Consider the following 11,512-nt stretch of genomic DNA (forward strand, 5'->3'; position numbering starts at 1 on the left):
GTCTGGCAGCTGTCAGAGTCTCTGGGAACGTCATAGGGTTGGCTCCTGGTCAAAGGTCAGCGAGGGCGTGGTTGCCTGAGGGTTGGCTGAGTCCAGTGTAGCTGTGACAGGCGTTGGTGTGGGTAGTGTAATGTCTATGTGTTTGTCTGTCCATGGTGGGGGGTGACCGGGTGGGTCTGGACTGCTAGGGGTGGGGCCTCCTGGAGGGGAGGATGGAGGAGGTCATCCCCCGGATACTAGGTGGGCCATGGCATGCAGTGCCTCGGGGAGGACCTCTTGCCAGTAGTCAACAGACCAGCCTTTGTATCTCAGGGCCAGGAGGACTGCCTTCCATATCACCCCATTTTCGTGCTCCACCTGCGCATTGCCCCTCAGGTTGTAGCGAGTTGCACAACTAGTCGTAATGCCTTGCGCTACCAGGTACTGGCAGAGCTCATCACTCATGAAACTGGACCTGGATTACTGTGGATGAATGCAAGTACGGGAAGGTCGCTCTTAGATTGCGCTAGTCTACCATGTGTTCCATCTCCTGCTGAAAGACAGAGAACCCGTTAGTGACCCCAAACGGGGCCTAGCGGAACTGGTAGAGGCACCTGTCTGCCTCAAAAGTGGTACATGGTTTATCCAGGGTGTGGATAGGGAGCTGGTGGTAGGTGACTTTAGGTCAATTGTTGAGTAGACCTTATAGTGAGCAATCTCATTGACCATGATAGTTATTCGGGGTGGGGGTAGACATCCATTTGGGTGTACCGATTTATGGTCTGGCTATAATCGATGACCATCCTCAGTTTGCTACTCCCTTTTACCAATAGATCTTGGGCTCTCCAGGAACTGGTGGTGGGCTCTATGATACCTTCCACCAGAAGCCATTCGGGTGCACAAAGCTCTCAGCACTATCGCTATCGGACAGGCATTTTGTTACATTCCCATTGACAGCGATGCCATTCATTGAACACCTGAGTTCATGGGCAATGTCCTTTTTAAGGTGGTGGATGCTAGGACCATCTCGGGTTCCAAGTCGCTGCTCCCTGTGTGGAGCACCATGAACCATTTCTGGTTGGTGTTGATCACCTCAGCCTGTGTTAGGATGATCGCCTCAATCATGAAGCGTGCCTGGGCATCTGGGTGTTGGGGTTTGATCTCCAGGCTCCTAAGCTTCAGAAACCTCTCCATGGCCTCTCTTTAAAATTTTGCTGCAATAAACTGTGGTGCACTGAGATAGCAGCAAGCAAGCACAAGCTCAAAATACTCTACAACAGGCTTTATTCAAATAAAAGTCTAAACACCAGCTCAAGCCTTGGTAGCTCCCTGTGTGACTGGCTTAGGAGGGGCCAGCTCAGGTTTTTATTCAGGTTGGCTGATTGACAGCTGGCCAGGTGGAGTCAGCCTCTTAGGCAGTCTTCCTGGATGGATTATTCCCTGCAATACCTACGACTATGGTTTGTCATCAAATTTCTCAATGGTGGTGTTGTCATAACAATCCACATGATCATAGATGTAAACCGAGTAGAGCAGGGAGCCAAATATGCAGTCCTATGGTGCTCCAGTACTGATCAAGATTGTGAAGGAGATGTTCTTACTAATCCCCAATAATTATGGAGTTGATCTGAAGAAATCCAGGATTGAATTGCTCAGTATGATGTTGAGGTCCAGGTCTTGGGGTTTACTGATCATTTTCAAGTGGATGGTGGTGTTGAATGCTATCCAGGATTTGGGTAAAGCCAGTTAAATATAAATTTAGACATGTTGCAAGGTAACAGGCCATTTCGGCCTCCATTGCCATCCAATTTACATCAAATTAACCTACACTCCCAGTGTGTTTTGAATAGTGAGAGGAAACCAGAGCCCTGGGGAAAACCCACACAGACTAGGGGAAAATATACAAACTCCTTACAAACAGCAAGGGATTTGAACCCCAGTCCAAATCACTGGTGCTATAAAGTGATTGCACTAATGGCAACACCAACTGTGTCACCCAACTGCCATCGACTTGTTGCTGCAGTCAGCAAATTGGAATAAATCCATGTCACCGCTCAGATAGAAACTGAATATGTTTTAACACCAGCCTCTTAAAACACTTTATCCCTGTGCATGTGATTATCACCATTACATAGTCTTTTAGACAGGTTGCCGTACCCTATTGCACATGGGTACATTTAAAGCCTGTTTGAAGTAGATGAGTACCACACCCTGCAGTAGTGAGAAATTGAAAATATCTGTGTATACACTGGCAAGTTGTGAATACAGATTTTCACTACTTAACCAGTGCCTGAGGTGCTGGGTGGGGAATACTGATAAAAAAATTGATGGGATGGAAAACATGATGTGAGCATTAAGTACCTTAACTATGATTTTCCAAAGTTCTTTTGATTCTTGAAATCTTTCCTATAGATTAGGAAATTTTTCCTTGTTAATCTGCTTCAATGAAAGGTGAGTGAAGAAAATGAGTTACATATTAAATGAATTAATTAACCAGCAGGAAGGGTTAAGTTCTTTTGATTCTCAAAGATAAAATTGCACCAGTCAAGCCCTGGCTTGTTTCCTTATTGCATATGTTCAAAGCATATTAACCTATTGAGGGAATACTGTGTATAAAATATCTTATACATGATTTCTTAAAGTTTGAATATTTGAAGATCTTTTCCACAACTTTTGTTTCTTTTAAAATCCCTGTATCATTATTTTTTTGTTTTTATGAATTGAAAATTTCATTAGAGCAGCTCTATTAATAGTACCAATTTAAAATGTGTTTCTCCTTGTGGTCTGCTGTTATCCTGATGAATGAATACATCCTTTCTTTGTGTTCAAGCTTTTTGAAATCCCATCCAAACTTTGACATTTTCAAAGTGGCATTCTCCACACCTGCCGATCTACTCAGTGGTGTAAAGCAGAGGTGGCCAAACCATGGCCCGCCAACCTCTTTGACATGTGATGTGTGGCTCACGGAAGTATGTTAGCTGAGACAGGAATCGTACGAGTTGGTGCTGATAATGATAGTCCTAGTGGGCATGGATTGCAATCATGTGATTGATGCGGCGCTCGAATATCTGAAGTTTATCGTCTTTGGCTCTTTTTTAAAAATTTATTTTTAATTTTAGACATACAGCACGTTAACAGGCCATTTAGGCTGTCCACACCATTCAATTTACACACCATTAATCTACACCCATAATTCATTTTGAATGGTGGGAGGAAACCAAAGCCCCGTTGAAAACCCATGCAGATAGGGAAAACATTTAAAACTCCTTACAGACAGCACGGGATTCGAACACTGGTCCGATACCAATCACTGAAAAGGCTTATGTTAAGCAGTTTGGCCACCCCATTATAAATAAAGGATAATATTTTCCAGGTTAGGATAGTTTCTGATTTGAAGGGGAGGCAGCAGGTGATCATCTTCCCACAGATCTGCTCCCCTTCTCTTTAGAAATGGCAGAAGAGATGCAGTTGGGTTGAGAAACTGCAGTGGATTTTAGAAACTGCAGTGGATTTTAGAATTGGTGGACACCAGGCCAGGACATGAAGGTGAAAGGTGAGAGTCTTAGTAGCAGTGGGCGGGATGTCAATCAATTCGGCTACTTTGTTCTGGATGGCATAGGACTACTTGAGTAAAGTTGGAGTCGCACTCATTCAAACAAGAGTATGCCAACTATTAAATTCAACCCCCCTAAACAAGTAGAATTTAAAAACTTTTCATAATTATTCATAACTAACTTTAATTTCTTTTGGAAAATTTTATTTATCATTTTCATCAATACAACGAAAATAATAACTTGTAACAACATAATACAAAATGATACAATAATTTTTTTCTATTTTCACCATAATGTCCCTCCCCCACCTCCCAAGAAAGAAGGAAAAAAGAAAAGAAAGAAAAACACCTAAATCTATTCATTAATCATTATTATCATAATTAATATTTGCTAACTATATTTTATTAATTATTAGCTGAGAAGGGTGGGTAAAGTGGATGATGTGGATGGACTTTTATTCACGAAATCCATATATGATTCACAAATCTTATTAAAACTCCCAATCTGATTCCTTAAATTATAAGTAATTCTTTCTAATGGTAAACAATTTTGCATTACAGTATTTCATCTATCTATTGTTACAAATCTATTTTCCACATATTGCTACACATTTCTTTGCTGACACTATTGTTATACTCAGAAATTTTTCTTGATATTTATCCAACTTCAATTTTATATCTACTTCTTATATATTTCCAAGTAGAAATATTTTTGGATATTTTTGTATCTTTATCTTCATAATTTATCCTAGTCATATACTCAAATCCTTCCACTTTTACACAGGACCAAACCAATATAAAAAAATCCCCATTTCCTTATTACATCAGAAACACATCAGAATAATTGGAATTAAGTCCATTTAATTTATATGGAGTGTAATATATTGATGTAGAAAATTATGTTGAACTATTTGATATCTAACATTAATCATATTTGTCACACTCTCTTGATGCAGTAAAAGCATTTGATAGATTGGAATGGGACTTTTTATTTAGAGTATTAAATATATTTGGGATTCCAAATGCTTTTATAAATTGAATAAAAGCAATTTATAATCAACCAAAAGCTAAAGTGCTTACGAATAGAAAAGTATCAAAACCTTTTTTATTAGAAAGATCGTCTAGACAAGAATGTCCATTATCACCATTTTTGTTTGCATAGGCGATAGAACCTTTGGTAGAAATAATTAGAAGAGATAAAGAATTGAAAAGTTTTGAGATAAATAATAAAGAACATAAAAATAGTTTGTTTGTGGATGATGTTATAGTGTATTTAACAAGACCAGAAATATAATTCAATAAATTAAATGTAATATTATCAGAGTATCGATTAGTTCCTGGTTATAAAATTAATGTTGATAAAAGTGAAGTGATGCCTACGGTTGACAGGGAATATACACCATGTGAAAAAAAAAAGTTTAAGTGGCAAAAAGAAGCCATTAAATATTTAGGAACAAAAATTAATAGAAATTTAAATTATTTATTTAAGTTAAATTAGTTACCGCTTTTAAAAAAGATAGATGAGGATTTAAAAAGATGGAAAGATATAACTAACTTTTATTGTAGGGAAGCGACATCACTGCAGGAAGAAAACACAGCATTTCATTATGTATTATTAGGCAATACCAGCTATAAAGTTCTTCAGCAGGGTTTTTGATGCAGCTCTCTTTGGTCCTGCGTAATTTTATGATGCTGTTTTGTCATATCTCCTTTTCATTACTCAATTCTCTCAATGATTACACTGAATTTAACAAATAGTGTTGATTTCTTTACCAGCAGCATTCATAAATATCTGTTATCTTTGATATTATAGCCTTGTGTTAGTGTGATAGTACAGATTCTATCACCAATGTGTCTATGTACAGATGGTAGTGTAGGATGACTGTGATTGGCTGAGAGTGTAGCCACACCTACTGGCAGGTCTTAAAGGATTGCTCCTAGCCAGACCAGGTTATTCTGGACTGGTCGGCCTACTTGTGATATGCTCCAGTGTTTTAGTTAATAAAAGCCTTGGTTTGGATCAACAAGTCTTTGGTTCTTTCGACGCGCACTACAGTCAATTTTGTAAATCTGGTCACTCTGCATCAGTTTACCAATTTGACCTGGTGGATGCTATCATGTGATTGATATGAAAGAGGACAAAGACAAGATATACAATAACAAAGTTGGTCAACTCTTGATGTGTTGTTAAGGTATATGCTATTACTGAATTTTTCTTAAGTATCCCAATCCATAGGTTTGCTCCAAGGCTTGGGTACCCTGGAGTTTTTCAGAACGAATAGGAAGTTTATCCTTCATTTTCACCTGTCAAATATGCATAATCCCAGGCTCAAGGTCTTATTTCATGAATATATGCTGAGATTGTAGTTGAGTCCATTGGAGAAATATGGTCAAGATCATGGAATAATTCCTTGCCAGCCATTAATTTTTAATAAATGAGGAGCACGTTGATACATCCTGATGTATAATTACATTTGGCGAATGTTTATGACAGAATCGGGTATTCCGAAAAGATGCCCACATGTGGGCAGATGACAAGATTAATCAGACAAATACTTAGAAATAAATCAACTCAGTTTATGACAGATTCTGTTTTGTTTAGATATTCCAGAACTTACTACTGTGCTGGTGATGATGGGAAAACTTGCCATCACATGTGTTTTTGGCATGGTTTATGTCTTCTGCACTGAACTTTATCCAACGGTTATAAGAAACACAGGCATCGGAGTGAGCTCAATGGCCAGCAGGCTGGCAAGTATCCTCTCACCTTATATTTTTTACCTTGGTAAGATAATTGTTTGACTGTTTGTGCATAGATGGAAAAAAAACTATTTTCTGAATTTCTGGTGGTGTCATGTAATCCACAAACAAGTTCAAACCCACTTTTCTTGTCTAAATGCTGTAAATGAGACAAATAAAGCTAAAAAAAAATGAAGAATTTAATCATTCTTTCCATAATCTTCTATTCTTTCTACCTGTTGTATTTCTGAGAACATGATGTCCTTCAGCAATTGTACAGGGCCCTGGTGAGACCACTCCTGGAGTATTGTGTCCAGTTCTGGTCTCCTAATTTGAGGAAGGACATTCTCACTATTGAGTGAGTGCAGCGTAGATTCACAAGATTAGTTCCCAGGATGGCGGGATTGATGTATGCCGAAAGGTTAGATAAACTGGGGTTGTACACGTTGGAATTGAGGGGAAATAGGATTGAGGTATATAACATTATTAAGGGATTAGACACAATAGAAACTGATTACATGTTCCCAATGTTGGGGGAGACTAGGACTAGAGCCCATAGTTTAAGAATACAGGGAAGGCCCTTTAGAATAGAGATGAGAATTTATTTTTACGCAGAGAGTTGTTGGTCTGTGGGATGCTTTGCCACAGAGGGTGGTGGAGGTGGCGGGGGGTGGGGGGGGGGGTCTCTGGATAAGTTCAAGAGGTGGTTAGATAAGGTTTTTGTGGACAGGGGAATTAAGGGTTATGGGGAGAAGGCAGGAACAGGGTACAGATAATGGAACATCAGCCATGATCTAAATGAATGATGATGCTGGCTCAATAGGCTGAATGGCCTACTCCAGCACCTGTTGTCTATTGAAATAAAGAGTCAAATTGACAGCTTCATCTTCCACATCTTGGAAGAAACACAATCATTATGACCACCTTCCATAGATGAGTCAAATCAGATTGCAGTAATGACACATGGATCTGCCACAAGGAGAGACATTGCAAGGGTTCTCCTCACCCACCACCATCCATTTGAAGAAACGATAGACATGACCTTGTCTTGGGTAAACTTATACCTCTCATTTTGTTCATTTTAGATTGGTCACAGTGTTTGAGCTACCGAAAGAAAATAGACACACACACCGAGAGCAGTTCAGTTTATACAAATGTTTATTACTAATTCAAAAGCTGATTTCACACTACAATATGCAAGCCCTTCCCAACTATACTTATCAACGCTTGGACTGGTCCCAACTGCCGAAGCGAGGCAACAACTGCACACTTGTAGTAGGTTGTCAGGGCGCTGGTAGCAGCTTCTCCACCTCCCCCGACCGGGACGTTGCTCGGACTCTGGCTGTTCTTCCTTCTTGACAAGGGGTGTTCCCACCCCTCGGAGAGTCTAAACTTCAGCAGCAGGACCACAGACTTTTATACCCCAAAAACAATTAATCATGCACCCACTCCCTCTAACATTTGTCAGTCAAAATCAAAGCTGAGCATACTATTCTACAATTTAGAAGATTAATTATTATGGAGCAGGATGCTATGATATCCTGGTTTATCTCGTAGATACAAGGACTCATTAAAACTTCTTGAGCAAGACAGGTTGTGACCAATACGTCAATTTCAGAGTGTCGTATTTGACAACTGCTTTCCCTGGGCCTCACGGTGGAATTCCATTTCAAAGTGTATCTTCAGATAAGTCCCCATGGCTGAGTTTAATTACATCTGCTAGTTCTGAAAGTAAGGTGACCTGTGTGTGGACCCAGTGTCGTCAGTTCCACATAAGCAAAAAGCATCTGAGTACATGGTTTTAATCCTCCATTACAGACCTTCACATGAAAACTTCAAGATAAATGAAGGAAGTTGCATTAGCTCTGATACTTGGCTCCTTTATGAACTCACAGAAGGATTTTCCTTTGTCAATCAGAAAGGAGAGTGAAAAGTGTCTGGACAGCACAGAGGGTCAGCGAATAGAGCTGTCATCTTGCACGTTTAGTGAACCTTGATTCAATCCAAATTTTGGATTCTGTCTGTATGGAGGTTGTAGTTTCCCACTGACCATGGAGGTCCCCTGAAGGCTACAGTGTCATCCCATATCCTAAAGAGGTGTGGTTCAGTCAGATAAGTGGTTGCCCCATCTCTCGATGAGAGATGGAATCTAAACAAAATAAATGGGAATTTTGGGGGTGGGGGGGATGTAATGTGAGATCAATGTGGAGTTAGTCTAAATGGCTGGGTGAAAATCAACGTCACCTGGGTGGGCGGGGGGGATAGGGCAAAGGGGCTGTTTACCTTTTTCTGTGCTGCACATCTCTCTGACTCTAACATGTTGGGAGGCTGAATGTACTCAATCACAAAATGGCAACTTGCGAGTTTGATCTTGTCATTATTCATCTGGTAAATTTCAGGTTAGTTGCCCAGTTATTCACTGGAAAATGTCACCAAACATTTGAAAATTAACTTGAGAAATTGAAATTTAAAAAATATGTGTATTAAGGGTATTTATTGACAATAAGATGTGAGGTATGTAATGTGCAATACACTGATGCTTAGGACCCCATCTTACAAGAAAAACATAACTTGTTTTTTTTTACAGGCATTACTGATGAGTTTTTGCCTTATAATCTATTGGGATGTTTTACTGTATTATCAGGAATGTTAGTGTTGTTACTGCCTGAAACATTCAATCATCCTCTCCCAGACACCATTGAACGGATGCAAAATATCAAGGGGTAAGTAGTAATAATAATCATTATCTCATTTCACTTTGTTCCCTTAATCAGTTCAAACCCACATTTTCTGCCTTGGATCCTGGTGAAACCTGGCAGTGCATTATCTTGGATCCTGGTGAAACCTGGCTGCTTGGATCCTGGTGAAACCTGGCAGTGCATTATCTTCATCTTGATGCAACATGATTCCAGTCCATTTCTTCCAGTGTACCTCATCTACAGCCTTCAGGTTATTAATACTGGCTCAGTGCAATCCTGGATGTTCCATCATGTCAATTAATTTCTTTCCATCTCCAGTTTTTTTAACGATCAATTATAAGTTGTTAATGGCTTGTTTCAGCATCATGCTGAAAAAGATTGAAAAGAGGGTTGGTGCGAGAATGCAGCCTTGCTTCATGCTATTGTTAATGGAGAAGGGTTCAGAGAGCTCATTGCTGTATCTGACCCAACAATGTAAACGCTGTTTACATCCGGTACCGCACGGATGGCAGTCTCCTCAATCTGAGGCACCTGCAAGCTCACACCAAGACACAAGAGCAACTTGTCCGTTAACTACTCTTTGCAGATGATGCCGCTTTAGTTGCCCATTCAAAGCCAGCTCTTCAGCGCTTGACGTCCTGTTTTGCGGAAACTGCCAAAATGTTTGGCCTGGAAGTCAGCCTGAAGAAAACTGAGGTCCTCCATCAGCCAGCTCCCCACCATGACTACCAGTTCCCCCCCCCCACCACATCTCCATCGGGCACACAAAACTCAAAACGGTCAACCAGTTTACCTATCTTGGCTGCACCATTTCATCGGATGCAAGGATCGACAACGAGATAGACAACAGACTCGCCAAGGCAAATAGCGCCTTTGGAAGACTACACAAAAGAGTCTGGAAAAACATCCAACTGAAAAACCTCACAAAGATATGCGTATACAGAGCTGTTGTCATACCCACACTCCTGTTCAGCTTCGAATCATGGGTCTCTACCGGCATCACCTACGGCTCCTACAACGCTTCCACCAGCGTTGTCTCCGCTCCATCCTCAACTTTCATTGGAGCGACTTCATCTCCAACATCAAATACTCGAGATGGCAGAGGCCGACAGCATAGAATCCATGCTGCTGAAGATCCAACTGCGCTGGGTAGGTCACATCTCCAGAATGGAGGCCCATTGCCTTCCCAAGATCGTGTTATATGGCGAGCTCTCCACTGACCACCGAGACAGAGCTGCACCAAAGAAGAGGTACAAGGACTGCCTAAAGAAATCTCTTGGTATCTGCCACATTGACCACCGCCAGTGGGCTCATATCGCCTCAAACCGTGCATCTTGGCGCCTCACAGTTTGGCGGGCAGCAACCTCCTTTGAATAAGACCGCAGAGCCCAGCTCACTGACAAAAGACAAAGGAGGAAAAACCCAACACCCAACCCCAACCCACCAATTTTCCCTTGCAACCGCTGCAACCATGTCTGCCTGTCCCGCATCGGACTTGTCAGACAAACGAGCCTGCAGCTGATGTGGACATTATCCCTCCATAAATCTTCGTCCGCGAAGCCAAACTGAAGAAAAAGAATAAGTTGTTAATACTTGCACTTTCCACCAAACAAGTTAACATTAATTTTCTATTTTTGTTATGTGCTATAATTGATGATTGGAATTCTTTGTTATTGTAATAGCTTGAAATGTACGTATCAGCTGACACTTTAAAATTATAACAATCTGGAGTGATATCTATGAATGTGTTGAGAAAGTTTTAGTTTACATTCTTTATTTTTCACAACACTTTTTATTTGATTATAGATTCAGATGTCCAGGTGTGCCCAAAAATTACTTCTATACTTGTAAGAAAAGAAACTTGAAAATTGACATAGAAGAAGGGATGAAAGTTAAACCAGCAAATGACCTGCAGCAAAATAAAAATGGATAATCAATCTCTTTTCCCAGTTGATATATCATTGTAATCTTTTGCAATACATGTAAAATGCCATTGATCTATACAAATCAACAGAATTCTCCATAATTACAGCCCTGGTGACCTGAAACCATAGGAGAAACACAATCATTATGACCACCTTCCATAGATGAGTCAAATCAGATTGCAACAAGGAATTAACCGGTTAAGTGTCCAGTGGAAAAGGAAAACAATTAGCACGCTGCCGTCAAATGACGTCAAATCACACCAGGGATTGATGGTCTCTACCCATACTCACATCCCCAGTCTCAGCCTGCTCCGGCGTGCTGATTAAACAAGTGGAAAAAGGACAACTTCCATCCATTCCATTCGAATATAGACTCTCCAATCCCCAGGGATGAATTGTCTTCATTGGAAAAACAGTTAGTGTTCTGGTTAAAGGTGGCCCAGTGGAAACAGGACAAAGGCTTCCTATCCCGGGATACTGCATGGCCAATTAATTGGGATGCTAGTGGAAAAATTGATTATTTTTGTCTAATTGCAGATGCTGCCTGACACATTAAGTTCTCCCAGCAGTTTTTTTACTGTACAATTTACATATATTTCACTTTCACAATTTTACAA

At 40.4% G+C, this 11,512-nt stretch overlaps 1 protein-coding gene across 4 annotated transcripts in view; it reads left to right on the top strand.

Annotated features, from left to right (window-relative positions):
* Window positions 1–10,907, top strand: part of LOC138743250 (organic cation/carnitine transporter 2-like) — a 54,404-nt gene extending 43,497 nt beyond the window's left edge. Inside the window, exons 8-10 of one of the 4 annotated variants that reach the window (XR_011344755.1) lie at window positions 6,135–6,283; window positions 8,859–8,994; window positions 10,777–10,797. Coding sequence is in view for 3 of the 4 variants with exons in the window: in XM_069898224.1 (XP_069754325.1) it covers window positions 6,135–6,317; window positions 8,859–8,994; window positions 10,777–10,903 (446 nt within the window). In the remaining variant the exon portion in view is untranslated. Of the gene's footprint in view, window positions 1–6,134; window positions 6,318–8,858; window positions 8,998–10,776 lie in introns of those variants that run through there. The other 3 variants (XM_069898224.1, XM_069898225.1, XM_069898226.1) reach the window with 3 other exon arrangements.
* Window positions 10,908–11,512: the final 605 nt, after the last annotated feature.

This window comes from Narcine bancroftii, chromosome 9, assembly GCF_036971445.1.
Source record: "Narcine bancroftii isolate sNarBan1 chromosome 9, sNarBan1.hap1, whole genome shotgun sequence".
Taxonomy (NCBI): domain Eukaryota; kingdom Metazoa; phylum Chordata; class Chondrichthyes; order Torpediniformes; family Narcinidae; genus Narcine; species Narcine bancroftii.